At 31.4% G+C, this 17,036-nt stretch overlaps 1 protein-coding gene across 3 annotated transcripts in view; it reads right to left on the bottom strand.

The window, feature by feature from the left end:
• Positions 1 to 17,036, bottom strand: part of LOC129222732 (dual 3',5'-cyclic-AMP and -GMP phosphodiesterase 11-like) — a 166,847-nt gene that overhangs the window by 6,525 nt on the left and 143,286 nt on the right. For all 3 annotated transcript variants that reach the window (XM_054857264.1, XM_054857266.1, XM_054857265.1), the window contains exons 16-21: positions 16,614 to 16,723; positions 15,343 to 15,430; positions 12,965 to 13,065; positions 11,720 to 11,797; positions 3,365 to 3,428; positions 27 to 101 (exon numbers count right to left, since the gene is read on the bottom strand). In XM_054857264.1, the coding sequence (XP_054713239.1) occupies positions 27 to 101; positions 3,365 to 3,428; positions 11,720 to 11,797; positions 12,965 to 13,065; positions 15,343 to 15,430; positions 16,614 to 16,723 (516 nt within the window). The remainder of the gene's footprint in view (positions 1 to 26; positions 102 to 3,364; positions 3,429 to 11,719; positions 11,798 to 12,964; positions 13,066 to 15,342; positions 15,431 to 16,613; positions 16,724 to 17,036) is intronic.

The raw sequence follows: 17,036 nt of genomic DNA, 5'->3' as shown, positions 1-17,036 counted from the left end.
CACAAATCAATGAATTTAATTCTTACAATTGGTTGAATTTTAAGTTTTTCTTTTTCAATGTCTCCTTGTTGGAAAAATTCAGAAGCAACAAGTTCTGCAACCTGTAAAGATAAATTTAAAAAAAAAGTTAATGCATGGAGAAATTTTATCACACCTATCAATCTTTCAAATTCAAAAAAAAAAAAAAAAGATTACAGGAAAGAAACAGAAGATTTTCAACCGGCATACATTTGTATTAAAATCATGTTTTCTTCTTTAAAAATTGAGTTTATTAATATTAGTCAGCATTAACTTTATTTAACTGTCATTAAGGCTTACCATTTTGAAAAGAAATCATGAAACTTCTAGTCTTGGCTCACATTGTCCAAGGTGGTACAAGTATAATAAAAGTAAATGACAAATGTTTATAAAACTCTTAGCCAATTAAATACACATCATTTAATTTTAAAATGCTCCTCAATATTTTGGAAAAATATTACAACTAATTACAGTTGAGGCAATTCATAGTTGCTCTTTTAGATTTTACAAGCGTATCCTTATCGAAATCCACAGAGTCACAAGGTTTTTCATTCTTACACTTTAAAATTAATACATTTTTCAATCGTTCCCTCGAATAATGAAGATTTATTTTAATGAAGATTATTATTGTTATTTTAAACCATGAATAATATTTTACATTCCGTATTACAGTGCTGGATAATTAAAATAGAAGGACACAAGCAATTTTGCCATACTTTAACATTCTCTTTACATTTTTTTATTTGTTTTTAAAATATGAATTTGAATATCAACTCTATTCTCTCTTGAAACATTGGTTAGATCATCAGTTTGGAGAACATGAAATGGTTCTTCTAATTTTTCCAGGCATCTTCATCATTTACATTCTCCTCTTTGGGCAAAAGAAAACAAAACTTTTTTGAAGCTGAACCATCTTAAATCATTACAAAGCTGAGTTTCAACAGCATTTGAGTTGACTATACTTTCAGAAAAACTTCAGATGATAAAGAAACTTTTTTACTATAGCTGAGCATGCTGCTATGTAATATTTCATTCATACATTTGAATGAAATTCTTCCTTGTCAACCACCTTTAGTTGTTGACCAATTTCAAAAGTAAAATTACTGGTCGAAACATCCACTTTCTTTTGAAGCATTTATAAATCTGAATTTTAGTTGCAAAACTTCTAGTTTTTTTTTTTTCAAAATAGCTGGTTTAACAAAGCTTATTAAAAGCCTCCTGAAAAGATGTCGCTAAAAGTCTTGCAGTTTGTGTCTATGTGGAGCTAGTATAAAAGTATTTTTAGGGTTAAATGCTGATACAACAATTAAAAAAAAAATACAAATAAGCTTTGTTTTTCTTCTGAAGATAAAAGAGTAAAAAATTTAACCTCTCCAGTGACTGCATTCAATGTATCTCTTTCTCCCTCAGTCATATTTTGAAGGCTTTCACAGCTATTTGTTTATTGTTATTATTATTATTATATTTTAAAAGAACAATTTTTTTGAAAATGTTTACTTTGCATATACTGTCTGTGCTGCATCGTTTTAAAACAGCTTGACTTTACTATTGTAGTGAGCTGGGTGTATGCAGAGACTTGAGTAAACATCACCAGTTACAAAAATAACTTTACTATTTCAATAACAATACAGTGAAAACAAGTCATTCCGTGATGTTCATCAGTCGGAACTGTAAACACCACACAATTTCATTTTTCTGGGAAGAAGTAGTAGTTGTTTTACTCTGCGCTCGCAGCTCGATTACATGAAAAAGTGCAGATACTCTGGAGAATGTGGGATGATTCACCACACTATGTTCAGTTTCCACTTTTCTTTTCTTGCTCTCTTCCAAAAAGCCCTTTGGCAATCTAAAGGGGTCTATTGATCTCTCTTTACATTCACACAATGACCTAGTTGACACTTATAGGAACTTTCTTACTTCTAGTTCAATATTAGCTGGTATGGCTGCAGCTGCTTTACAAGCAGCCAAATTAATTACACAGCATCTGCAATCCATTTTAATGATATGTACCCATTTTTAAAGAAGTTTATAACTCCATTTTTTAAATCAAGATTTGTCAGCCTCAAATGCAAAACGAATTTTGAGAAGGATTTCACACTTTTCAAAAACACCAAACATATTTTTAAAAATTTGTTTGTGTTAGCTAATCTTTCTTTAAACACATTTATGATAAAATCCTACATTGTAGTTTCTCAATTTTTTCATTAAAAAACAAAATATTGACCAGATTCATGTTTTAACTAGTGTTCTTAACACCATAAATATCAACTGAAGTTTTTGCAGAGAATTTACGATTTCTTCAATCTTTTTTGACATAAAACGCCCAACAATTGCAAAAGATTTGGTTCTTCCACAAGCATAACATTTCACAACAACTGAACATTTTTTGAACAACGGACTGGCCTGATCAGCACCATGCAATAGGATATTGTGCACAGTGAAGAAAAGGCATTTCACATTAATAAGTACTTAATAAGTGAACACCCAGCAATGCTTATTGAGCTAGTGAAAAAAATTAACTTATTTTTAGAATGATAGTCATCGACAAGTTTCGCTTTCTCTATTTGCTTCTACCATTTCTGCTGTTGTAATGTATTTGTCTTGCCACCATAACATATCGTAAAGTGTGTTCAGCAAATCATGCAGTGAGCACAAGAATAATTATTAGATGATTTTTTTTAAATCTAGCTTATTTAACATGAATAAATATCTCTGTAGGGTTGCAAAAACTACTTCATTTTATCCACGCTTGCATTGAGAAAGCAATTGTCGTATTACGTTGAGCTTGATATTACACAATGGCTAGCTTAGAGCTCTGCATCTCCACAACTGTTGTATGTGAAAAACATCACTGCATCTTTGCACTGCGTTTCACTGTTTCTTTCACCCGAGACAAACAAACCCGCACAAAATAATTTTAATAGCGAGCACCTGCCAAGTTTGGGCAAAACTTCCTCTCTCTTATGACAGTCAATTATTTGGAAATGTATCCAGGGGGGTGCACAGGAGGGGGGAGAAGGGACACCTGTTAGCCCGGGGCCAAGCCTGAAGGGGCTCAACATTTTTAAAATGAGGGGTGAAACATATGCAAGGACATAGGGGTGAATAATATGGAGGGAGTCCGTAAAAGTCATTTGTGACAGGCCCCAAAATTCTTGTGCACGCCTCTGGGTGCAACTGTGTAAATATATTAAGAATAGATTCACTTATCTTCAAAAAAGAAAAAAAAAATTCAATAGTAATTGAAAAAATTGCAACAAATTGAATGCAAATGGACAAGTAAATAATTGCAAATCAATTTTCAATAAATTAGCAAAAGAAAAAAAAAAAGACTAACAAAACTTACAACTTTTTGTGTTTCCCAAGGCTTAGTAATTGCAGCAATATCACAAATAGTCATAAGCATAGCCCTGCAACAAAGAAAAAGTGTCCAGATAAATAATTTAATGCAAAGCAACTAACAAAATTTTTTCCCAAAAGAGCATTTCATCACTAAAAGCACATGAATCACTATAATAATAATGGTTTAAAAAATCAAAAAGAAAGAAAGTTTTATCCTTAGACAACAAATAGTAAAAACTGAAGCAAGCGCTCCACTTCATTGCAAGAAAATGATACTGCTGAGCACTCATTCCATGAATATTCATTACAAAAAATGCATTGGGTTATGCATATTGTAACAGTCAATTCATCAAAAAATAAATAAACAAAGAAACACCAATAATCCAGGTAAAGCTCTTCAAATTCGGGTGTTCCCGGTACGAAAACACTTTTTCCAATGAACAGGTGTTAAACATACACACTGTACAGATCGTCATGCAAACAGATCAGCACTGTGTAGCCTCTTCGTGACAATGAAATGTGATATTGGGCCATACCATGAAACCCCCATATTGTCCGGTACAGTTGGCCCTGCTTAATCGAATATCGTCATTCCAAGAAATATCTTATATCTTTAAACGAGCAATTCTTGTTGGTATATATATATTTCTTATCTCGGAAACGGCTCTAACGATTTGAATGAAATTTTGGATTTAATTATAGTTCTGCATTCCAAGTTCATCTACATCAGTGTTTTTTCTGTAAAAACGCGATTTTTTACAAAAACCAATTTTTTAATATAAAGTCTAATTAAGTTATGCCTTGAAAAAAAAACTGAATTGACGCATCAGGCAGACGATTTGCAACCATAACAATGAAAATGTGTCTCTTCTCGTTTTAAAATTTTAAACTTGCTTAGGGTTACCAGGCTTGGCTGATATTAGCCACTTTGGCTAATTTCAATCATACTTGGCTAAAAACAAATTCAAAGGCATTATGTAAGTCGATGTAAGGCTTTTGTTTTCTGCAAAACTATTGCTTGACCGTCTTATTTTATTTTATTTACTTATTTTCTCTTTTACACTTCAAACAGTTTTATATGTTTTTTTTTTTTTTAATCATGCATCTAAATTCTATTTCGGAAAAACATATGTCTTCAGACTTTATATTTTGTTGTTATAATTTGTTGGAGTGGTTTGTGGATCATTGGTTTTTATGGATAGCATGCTATATGTAGCATTTTCTGGCGTAAAGTGACCAACTTCTAAGAGTACTTATTCCAAATGAAAATCTCGATTGGGATAAAATCGTGAATCGCAACTCTTTCGATAAATGACAGGAAAATTGTCTAGTGGAAACAAAAATGTAACAGATAGTTTAAAGCAAAATGTTGATTTAATTGCATTCAGAATCTTTTTTGTTGGTTCTTTAATGTTATAAGAAGGTTGCAGCGCATTTTCAATCCAATTTTTCATATTTATTGTCGCCATGTTTGGTCTTAGAAACTACTTTTTTGTCAATACCTTGCGTTAAATATTTATACGCAACCAGCTCAGAGATTCCCTTGGTGGATGTATGTGAGAGAGAGGACATCTATATTTAGTAGTAGGCTTCTTGTAGCTGAAATGATTATAATGCTGATGAAGTGTTTACATGCATATCTTTCGTTTCTCAGAAGCATATCCAACGACTGGCGAGAGCCTTAATATTTCGTTTACGTGATGCTTTTCAAGTATATTTGAAAAAGTATTGAACCTTAGAAAAAAAAACAAGCTGACAAAAAATAATTCTTTTAAAGCCGAGCGAGGCTCGCTCGTCCAGGTACTTATTCAATTAAGCAGGATATTTGATAGGCGGGTAAATTTTTTTTACCTTTCTAAATTGGCAATATGTCTTAAAAAGTAATAACCATAAATCAATAGCTTTATAAAGGAAATAATTAATGTTACTGGTAAAAAGTTTTTCATGAAAATTAAAAAAAAGTAACTTAAAACCTGAATTATGAAATCTTTGTTTTGGCATTTTTTTCAGCACATTATTTTTTTAAAATTATGTAATAGTGGATTGCTTGCTCAAGGTCTTTTGGGAACACTTTTGTCAATTTATTATTGTCTAAAATGCGTATATTTCTTTGTGTTATTTAACTATCAACTGCATTATTCATATATATATATATATATATATATATATATATATATATATATTTGTAATGGCAACGACAAAAGAAATAAGAATAGAAGAAATGTCTTGATGTAATATGAATGTTTTCTCGCTCAGTGATGGCGAGAAATGTTGTTTTATATTTTTACGTTGATAATTGTTCTTACTTAACTTATTTCTTATCAAATTTTTCTCAGAAATTTTTAAGGAAAGCAGATCACTATTCTTCCATTAAGTAGGGATTTTCAACATTACATCTATGGGGAAACATTCGATTCAGGGAAGTTTTATTTGTATAAGCAGGGTTTTCATTTATCCGTTACCTGATTAAGCGGGGCTGACAGGATATGACAGCTCATAAGGTACTAACTTTAAAGGCAAATGAACAAAAAACTTTTGCTTAAGGAATCACACATATGTGTACGGTTTTTTAAAAAACAATATTTTTTTCATCCTTTTAAATTACTATTTTAAAAGAAATATATGAGCTGACAAGTGCAAGACAAATAGTCATTCAATAGTCTCTTGGATGCATCTTGCTATTATTTTCCCAGTTTTCAAAAGTTCTTTATTTCTTATAGGGAAACATATAGGATGACTGTGCTGCTGTGGTTGCTTGAGGACAACCAGTAATGAACAGTTAGACAGCTAGTCTTGTTGTTTGAAAAGCTCTCCAAAGTTGCAAAACAATGCTGTTAGCAATCTCAGGCTCTAGAGCTTTACTTGTTACACTTTGAACTTCCTCAATTTTTCCAATGATTTGACTTTGGGTAAAATTATCCAAATGTCATCTGAGAAAGGGATGACATTTTATACTGAGGTGGCACTCGACGTTGTTAAAACCAATACACAGAGTGCAATCACTTTCCAAAAGAACTGAGCTCCCACCACCAACTTGCTTAAAATCGTTCTGACACTCCTCCATTATGTTAAGTAGCATGTATGTGCATTTGCTACGTACTGAACCCTCATTGGTCTCCAACAGGGTATTTTAGTAGACTCTATCTTTTTGTTTTGTTGAAGAACAAAAAGAACACAAGGATGTTTAACTTAACAAAATTACATTTTTGAAACTACCATGCATATAAATATAATGAAAACATGAAATTATAAAATTATATTTTAATTTTTTCTCTTTTTTTCCAATTGCAAATACTCAATGTGTCAGCCCTTTCTGACAAAACAAACATCTAATCTCTAGCTGTGCTGGTTCTACACTTTAGTATCATAATGTCCATAGTTCGCAATGCTGCACAAATGCATTCTTAAAATTCCTATCGTGTTTTTAGAATCATGATTAATAATTTTAATAAATTGCGTCTTTTGAGGTAATTGAATTGAAAGAAATCACGAGACATGTGGAACAAACTAGGTTGCAATCCATTTCATTCAACATCCAATTAGATGTTTGTCAGGCAATAAAGGCTCACACATTGAACATCTGTAACAAAAAAGAAACAGCACTTTTTCTTTTTTTTTTTGTGCATTCTTTTAAATGTAATAATTTTGAAAAATGAATACCTAAAATAGTCATTATGTTGTGTTCTGTATCATTCATAAAGATTAAACCTTAGTGAATAAAATGTCACTAACTTTAATTAACTTTCACATAAATTTAAGAAAAATTGTGTTTGATATTTATAATTAATTAGTTTTTAACTCTTAGGGGAAGTATATAACTTAAAGGAAAAAGCAGTGCTATTTGTAATTTAAAAAAAAAAAAATGAGAAACAGCATTTGTTATTCAGTGTACTTAAAAGTATGGACAGAGCATTATCATGTCACAATAGACTTGTACATCACCTCAATCTGAACATCTTACGCGGTGGTGTGAACAAGATCCTTCAGATTAATATGAAGATTCACAAAGTATAAGTTGTTCTTTAATTTACCAACATTATCAAAAAATTGTCAAATTATATGGTTTGTCCCAAAAGTAATAAGACTGATTTTTTTGCCAGGCTATATCGCCCACACCTGCGCGACTGGTTGGAAGTGGGAGGGGACTCTAAGCCTTCCAGAGACACCAGGTTCAGTTGTCTACGATCTCTTGGAGCGGTGGGAGGTCAATTTTAGTGAACCTCCCCGCAGAGTCATTGTCATGGAGAGAACTTTGGAGCAATGCTATGCCTTTAAAATTTTGCGTCAAACATCAAAAGACGGCGATGAAAACGTTTGATTAGTTCACTCAGGCCTTCAAGGATGATTGCTTGTCATAGTAGCAGGTCAAAAAGTGGCTCAAGTCGGTCAAAGATGGCCGGGAGGAAGTCACAGATGAGGCTCCTTCTGGGCATCCATCATCATTGTGAACGGACAACAATGTGCCTTGTGTGCGAGATTTGCTGAACAAAGAACGCCAAATGAGTGTTCGTTTGATGTCAGAAATATTAAATTACCAAAAAGAGATGTTTATGAAATTGTTACGGAAGACTTAGCTAAGCGCAAGATTTTCGCGAAACGTGTCAAAAGTATTGTCCGACCGTCTTCGTTGTCAACTCCTATCTGATCCGGAATGGTGTTTCATCGGTGTCACAGACCTCCTATAGCTCCATCAAATTTCTTACTCCCAAAGGTGAAAAGAGAGCTAAAAGGAAAGCATCTGGAGACCGTGAACAACATTCAAAAGACCACAATGAGGTGCCTTAACAGCATTCCCAAAAGCAAGTTCCAGAGGACGTTCGATGAATGGAAAACACATGGGCAAAGGTGTATCGACGCAGGAGGAGACTATCTTGAAGAGCATTAAATTTTATTACATGTTTGATCAATAAAACTATGTTTTTGAAAAAAGTCTTATTACTTTTGAGACAAATTGTATACAATGAACTGTGTAATCAGGTGGATATACAGTCGAACTTGCTTGTAACAATCGCAAAGAGACTGCCGTATTTGCTCATTACAACCGAGTGCTCTTAAAAAACGAGTTTGTGAAAAAAAATCCTAAAAATCATCTAAGTGGCTTTTTTTCTTTTTTTGAATCACTGTGCAGTATCAAAGAAGTTGGTTACTTTGCTTTGAATTGTCTGAATGTTCCTTGTGTCATTGTTTTTGAGAAATACACATGTACACATATATAATTTTTAAATGTTTCTTTGCCCACAAATTAAAAGGAGTGCTGTCATCTCTTGTTCTGTGGATTTATGATTCATTTACTAACTTTGGTTGACTAAGAAATGTTAAAAAATATTTACCAAAAAAGGGCAAGGGTCATTCTCCAGAAAATGTAACTTTTGAACACAAATATTTTTCAATTTCGAAACCTTTTGTTGAGTAATCACGATTGCTTATTGTTCTCATTTGACTGTTTTGATGTCCTATCTTTTTATTTTCTCACCGCCACCCTCCGCACCCTGTCACCCTCGACCGGCTCCTCATGATGCTGCTCCTATAGCGAAAGCCGTCTCCAGGTTGCATCCATGTCCTACACACACACGCATACATACACAGCTACACACACACACACACACGCACACACACATACACACAACTACCCACACATTCATGCCTACACACTGACACAAACACATATGCCTACACACACATACACATACCCCCCACACACACATACACACATTCATATACACAACTATCCACACACTTATGCCAGCACACAGACAAACACACATGCCTACACACACATACACATACCCCTACACACAAACACACACGCCTACATACACACACTTGTGATTGCGAAAAACATAATTTGAATTCAAGATGTCAAAATTCAAATTTTTTTTTCTTTTTTTTTCATTCTTATATGAAAGTGTTACCTACCAAAAGTAACCATAAACAATTGCCCAGCTAAGTTCAAATTATTTTACTCATAAATAAAAATAATAAAAAAATGCCATGTTCATGGAAATAAAAAGAAAGAAAAAATCTTTCAATGTTTAAAAATTGAGGCCAATTTAATATCAAAGTAGTGATTTTGTTAATTGTGCAAACAAGCATGGGAATATAATATTAAGCTCTCTTAAGTAAAATACAGCTTAATTAGTAGTTTCAAATGTATGTTAAAAAATAGTATTTGGTATATTCGAGGAGATACTGGCAGTTTTTAATTTTGGTAGAATGCCTATTATTGATGTATTCCTCCCCCCCCCCCCCATCATTTATTTTTACCTCAGAAATAATGACATTGATAAGGTCTGTCATGGAGGTGAGGATCTTTCCATTAATATAGCCCTAATAGATACATTTTTCATGGATTTTTTTCCCCTTTGTTGCCACAATCTGCACATATTAAGCATATGAAAACATGTTCACTTCTTTTTTTACATTAATTTACATCCCTGAAATTCAAATTCATGGAGGTGAGAAGTCAGAATAACCACACTAAGTTTTTAAAGCAAAATCTATCTTCTTGTTTTACGACAAAAATCTCACAACTTCAACTGTGGCTGAAAATAAACAATCTTGTATCATGGGAAATAAAATTTGATGTCATTACTGCCACTTGTTAATGAGGAATGGCATTTTGTGTTTAGGTAATGGAGGTGAGAATGTATTGTGTGACATGACTCCTTGTTCTTCTAAAATGAACTAAAACACAATATTAAAAAATTTAATATACTTAAACAATTAGTATTTGAAACACTTGTGAAAGTAATAAGAAATAAATAAGTATATACTTTTCATTAAACAAGTTACTGAGCAACATAAGCAGTAACACAAGGTGTGTGACATGCCAAGGAGCTGAGAATTCACATATTCTGAACCGAAAATATACTAAAATAAAAACTATTACTAAAAAATCATTGGCAGGTTTAAATAGATATATTTTTGATGAAATTAAAAATCACTGTTAAATGAATTGTTCCTTGAAGTTTTTACTGTAAAAGGCGTGTGACAGAAAAGTTACTTTTTGAAGAATGACCCGCAAGCTGAGCTGGAAATCAATAGAAATTTTATGAATCAACAAATATATTGCTTGCTTTGAGCGGGTTTTTCTCTTACAAAACGAGTTATGCTCCCATAGACTTAACTTTGTACCAACCAAGTATTTTTTATTTCCTCGCTAAATACAGGTTCTCATAGAATCAGGGCTCATTATAAGTTAGTTCAACTACAATAAAACCTTATTATAATAAATAACCTCTTCTTCTTAACCTGTTAACTAAAATTTTTAATTGCCATATTACAGTGGAACTTGCTTATAATGAGTCCTGATTTAACAAGTAAAGTAGAAATATTTGGTTGGTATGATGTTAAGTGTGTGGGAATAACTCGCTTTTAATGTGCAAATCGATATATAGTAAGCAATACCAATGTGATTCAAAAAAAAAAAAAATCTGTTAAATTCTTTGAGTCAGTTCAGCCAATCCTTTTTTGAAAAACTCTTTAGCATTCTCAAATCAACAGAAAGGTAGTGACTAGTCATAAATTTTGGGAACAAGTGATTAAGTCCTTTTTATTTATTAAAAAACTTCAAACCTTTTTGAAACCAAAGGGGCAAATGACACTTTTTCAGGCCATGAGTTTTCATTAAACAATGACACAAGATACAATAAGAGTTCAAAGCCAATTAACCCACTTCTTTGATACTGTTTAAAAATGAAAAATAAATGAAGTAAATATGTATGAATTTTAATGATATTTTCGAAACTCATTTTTTTAAGAGCACTTGGTTATAACGAGCAAACATCTGTTACAATGAGCAAATATCGCAGTCTCATCAAGTTTGTTATAAGTGAGTTTGACTGTACAAGAAAGAAATATTTTTGCACAAGGGAACAACATGAAACAAAGTAAATGTTTTATAGCATCTAAAAATTAACAGCATGTTGACATTCTTGTTCAATTAAGGAACAAATAATGACTTGAGCGATTTTTTAGCATCAGAAATGATTTTGAATTGCATATCAAAGTTACAGAAAAATGTTTAAACTATTAGAAACACAAACATAATAAAAAAAGACTTTTTTGTTTCAAAATTCACCAAAAAAGAAAAAAGAATACACAAATAAGAAATAAATGAAACATTTCTAATAATTTATGATATAACTTTTCAACTCAATAACTTTGCCCATAAAAATGAAAGCAAGTTAAGTGTGAACAAGAGAAATCAATAAAATTTTCTAAAAACATAACCGTTACTGATTGTTTGAAACTTGTGAAAATTGTTGCTTTAAAAAAATTCTTACATTATTTTGAAAATGGAAGATTTTACTGATGTTGTTAATTATATGAACATAATAAATCATTCCATTGAGATTACCTGAGTAATTCCCTGTGATCTTCTCTCTTCCAGTTATGTGTTTTGGTTTCCACGATATGAAAAAATGTACCTCTTCGCCTAAAAAATGCAGAACAATTAGTCAAACTAAAAAAACATCATAAGCAAAAAACTGAAAATAATATTAAAGTACTCTGAAATTTTTAGTGCAAATAATTTACTTTTGACTATGTGGATCAAAGAAATCGACACAACAGATGAACGGATTTTAACACAATTTATGTTTTAGCTAGTCCCCTGGGACTTCAAGTTATTAAGAGTTGACTGTATATAAACGCTTGTTTCTTAGTCATCTGTCTCATAATAGAAAGACGGGAGAGACCACAGTGGCCCCTAGGCTATTTTACAAAAAAAAAGATAATTCTTTCCTTTCTCCTCATTGTAGTAGCATAAAAAAATGCTATTCACTCTAATTTAATCTCTAACTTCCACTTTATGCAGTTGGTTGGATATCCGAATGCTATAAACAGTACTGATTGCTCACCAACCAAACAGCAGCCATTGCTCTTGGAAAGAGAAACTAATTCTACCTTTTGGCCAGCAAAGGTTTAAAAAAAACTGAAAATAATTGCATACTAAGTTTTTGTTTAGTTATAATAGAAGGCATTGGGCCTGTGGACTCGCACAGAAAGAATTTTTAAAAGAATCCATTCAAAAAACGGCTAGGGGCCACACTGGCCCCTTAAGTCTTTCTAGTGTTAATCAGATATTTTGGATTGAAGCCAAAATGAAAAATAAAGGGACTTTATAGTATTTGTTTCACATGTTTGGGAACCAATTCTGAAAATTCCAGCTAATTATGAATATGTGGTACATCAGCAGTATGTTTGGCCTACATTTACTCGGTTAGGACACAATGGTCATAAAGTTAAAAATGTCATTATTTCAGACAGATTGCTTACATTGCTTTGAAGTTTTATTTCCCCATTCCTATAATGACTGGATTACATTTACGGGTATTATTTGTAATTTACTCTATCAAACCTCAAATGCTATATGTAAGAACTCTATTTAAAAAATAAAAGATTTTTGCACTATTTTAACATGAAAGTTTTAAAATAGAAAAACATACATTTTAGACATGAAATAGCACAAAACTGGCATAAGAAAATTCAGTATCTTGAGTGACAATACATAAATTTTATGAGCATATGTGGCCTTACTACAGTTGCATATGAAACACTATTGATAAAATAATTTTGAATAAGTGACAGTAAGAAATATTACCTAAAATAAACTGCCAAATCTGTAGCTAAAATAGCATCCTCTAGAACATGAACAATATGAGAATATTCATCAGGAGACAAATGACTGAGAATTTGGTTACCCTGCAAATCAAGTATAATTTAAAAGTAAATAAAAATTATTTGGTTTTCACATTCATATTCAAAAACAACATAAGATTTGTCATAAAATTTTTACCAGGGTGTACTTTTTATAAATTTTTAATTATCTTGCACGAAAATGTGATTTACAGTCGATTCCCGACTTAAGCGAGGGATGCGTTCCAAGATCCTTCGCGTAAGTTGAAATTTCGCGTTGTGGAAAAGGGTATGTGTAAAAACGCTTTTAAACATACCCATACGATTAAAGACATTTGTAAACACCACCTCAAACTGTTAAAAACGATTTCTGAACTATACATTACTGTTTCTTAAATAAAAAATTGATTTTTTAAATTGTATTTTTTTTAAAACCGTTTTATTTAACATAAAAAACTGTTACAATGCACAAAATCAATGATCAATGGGAAAGGAAGACGAAAATAAACCACTACGGTACGTAAACTATGTAGTAAGAAAAACAAATGCACTATAGTTGTTGAAACTTTCTCTTTTTCCTTCTATCTTCACAAACTTTAAATGAAACAGAGCTCTTAGCTGTCATTATATTTCAACTTTCCCATATAGAATGAAAAAAATAAATGGAAAATAAGGAGTAGTTATTTGTATAAGCGATGTTCAGTCTCATATGGTGTGGGAACTTCCGCTCTCAGTGATGCCAAAGGGATGAAGGTCCGTTCACGAAAAAACCGCGATTCCCTTAGGAAAATTTTCATGTTGCAGGTGAAGAATTCACGTTAGGAATAAAATTCTTTACCGGGGGAAAATTTGCATTCTAGCCATTTTGCGTAAGTCGGATCGCGTTGTAGCGGGAGTCAACTGTATTTAAAAAATTTAATTATTTTTTGAGGGAAAAAAATAGAGACGACAACAAACTAAAGGCAAACCTCCTATAACAAGGTAGATAGGATCCTACCAAAGTTGGCTGGGTTGTGTGGTGGTAAGGTGTCAAGCTATACTGCGGTGCGCAGGTAAATGGCAGTATCTGCAGAAATGTGTTATTGAGATATTTGAAGAAATGTGTGTCGAATTCAATATTAACCATAGAAAAATCTTGGAATTACACGTTTTTTTGAGCCTTTTTTTCAGCGGAAATCAAATAAGCGAACTTGTACAATAAAGCCTCTGGTTTTGGGTAATGATCCACAATCTAAGTAGCCAGTTGGTGAATTTTCAAGATGCAAAAATCAACAATACCCATGTCATATAATTATGAGGCATGTGAAAAATCCCTTGGGTATTCATTTCACTTTGAATATCCTCAGCAAAATTAGAAAATCTCTAGTGCAGCACTGAAGAAAGAGCAGGTGCCTAAATCCGGTGAGAACCTGGGCATCATAATTCTTTGGGCCATTGGCATCTGCACCTTGATGATGGCATATAAAAGTCTGGATGCCATATCGGTGGATCCTATTAGGTGGTCTGTAAAAGGCTTAAGCTCAAATAAAAAGTGGCCCCATTAGGAAAAAAAAAGAAGGTTCCTACCAAATGTCGTGTTAGGAGGAACAGGAGACGGAGATTCAGCCAAAAAAGAAAAAAAAGCTAGAGTACCAAAGATCATGAAAAGAAAAAAAATATTTTAATCTGTATCATCAACTTATTTTTTATCAACATGTAAAATCAATATGAAACACAAAATTGAATGAAATAAAACAAAACAAAAAAAAAAATGTAACCATAATTTAATTTCTTCCTTATTTGCATTATACTCAAACCTGAGTGTTTTCTTGGTTTTAATCTTATTCTCTGTTTAAAAACATTAAGATTTTTTCCTCCTTTTCTGTCAATTTGAATTTTTTGCAGAGGAGGGAAGGGGAGGGCGGACTTGTTTTTGAAAGATTTTTCTTGTGGAATTATCTTTTTAACATAATTTTCTTAATGAAAAAAAAAAAAACATTGCCTTACTTTTCCACTTACTACAGCTTTTGTCACTCTCCAAAACATTACATCCATGTATCAAAATATTTCCCCACTAAACACTATCTTGTACTTAAAATGTGAAGGTTTTTAAATTTTTTTTTTATAGAGAGATAATTTTGAAAAATTAAGTTTTTAAATTAGGTAAAAATCTAAGAAGTAATTCAATATACTTGTATCTAAGCTCTGATACTCCGCAACTTGTAAAAACTTTTTAAATAAGTATCTTTTTTCTCTTTGACAAAATTTCATTTAATGGAAGCAAAACTTATTTCAGAGAAACTAGAAGTTTATTCGATTACTTTTATGCATTATTAATGCACATCAACCGAATAATGGTATTACCTCACTATTTAAAATCATTATACACTGGTCAAAATGATGATGCTCCATAGTAGAAGTAGAATACAATTGAGCTAAAGGAGAACATGACCTGAAAAGAAAGTAATAAAAAACAAAGGTTAAATATTATACATTTATGAACTTCTATACACATTTGAGTGTGTGTGTGTGTGCGTGAAAAATTAAAAAATAAAAAGTATTCAATGAGTAAAAAAAGACCAAATTTTATTAAAATGTATAAGTATATTTATATAAAAATTTAAAAACAAAGGATGCAAAGGGCATTTAGTAAACGTACTGGAGGTGACCTGCCTGGCTAATGTACCAGATAATTATACGTAGTCATATGCTGCAATTATCCAGCAGAATATCTGTGTCTTATTAAGAAATGAACCATAAAGCTGATCTGTAGTAAATGAATAATGTAAAATAGTAACTGTTAGAAGATACTTATTTTCCTGGCAAAAAATCATTTTTATGAACAGCTTGAGATATTTATAATTATAATCTACGTTATGAACCCTTTTTGTAGGAAATAATGACAAAATCTATACAGGCAAATCTTTTCATCCACTTGTCCATAAAGTTGGAAAATTAGCCACAGTAAAAAATGAAATGTTTCATACTTTTTCGATAAAGTAAAAGAAGCGTAACATCCATAAATAATTTCCACTTAAATTTCAACCATAATTTCTCTTTTAGCCATCTATGAATGAATTTTCACCATTTATTTTTTAGATCTACCATTTTGCACAATGCAGTTGAAATGAAAAAACAACATAAATAAAGCAAAAATTGCCAAGAAAACAAAGCCTTTCATTTTAATTGCAAAAACTCTTATCTACGGTAGTTTTTTTGCAGAGTATAATATTTATAACGATTAAAGAATTTCAATTAATATTTATAACAATTTCACAGAATACTTACACTATGATTCTCTTTCACTTTTCCCCCCATTAGATTGATATAAAATATTTAAGTTTAAACTTAGAGAATGCTAAGCATAAAATGCATAAAAGATTCTTTTACCATATTTGAACTTTTTACAAACTAGAAAGTAACAAATTTTGTTTATTTGTAATTATTTTCCTTCCTAAGAGGTGCCTCATTAACAAAAGTTTATCATAAGAAATATTTCAAAAATATTATTTTAATTAGTGAATAACAAACAAGAAATCAATGATAGTTGTTGCTTTAGGTAGGTATTATACTTTTAAAAAAATTTAAAGGTATTAAAAATAAAAAATTAGGCTGAGAAAATATATCATGCTTACTTTATTTGAAATGAATTATTGGTGCCCCTGTGGTCTAAATCATGTGATAAGCAAGCAATAATAAGAGCAAGTGTTTCTACTTCTCCAAGGACATGGCAAAACTTTGTAATCTGTTAATAACAAGCAAATTTTAAGGACAAAATTACTAAACTAATATAGCACATAACAAAAAGTCAAAAAATTCATGTTTCACTAGATTTTTTTAAATTTTAGTTTGTTACAAATGAGTAAATCAAAAAAGAATGCTAGTAAAATGTATGACAATAAGAAAACATTAAATATTTCACATAAGCATTATTTTTCGATTTCAAAGTTATACTATAAAAAAAAAACTACAATGATCTTTAACATAAAGTATATACTACTTTTGTTTTTAATTTTATGATTCGATAAATAGCTATTCATATAAAAATTATGAAATGA

The sequence above is a fragment of the Uloborus diversus genome, chromosome 5 (genome assembly GCF_026930045.1).
Source record: "Uloborus diversus isolate 005 chromosome 5, Udiv.v.3.1, whole genome shotgun sequence".
NCBI lineage: Eukaryota > Metazoa > Arthropoda > Arachnida > Araneae > Uloboridae > Uloborus > Uloborus diversus.
This window is presented reverse-complemented; position numbering and strand designations above follow the sequence as displayed.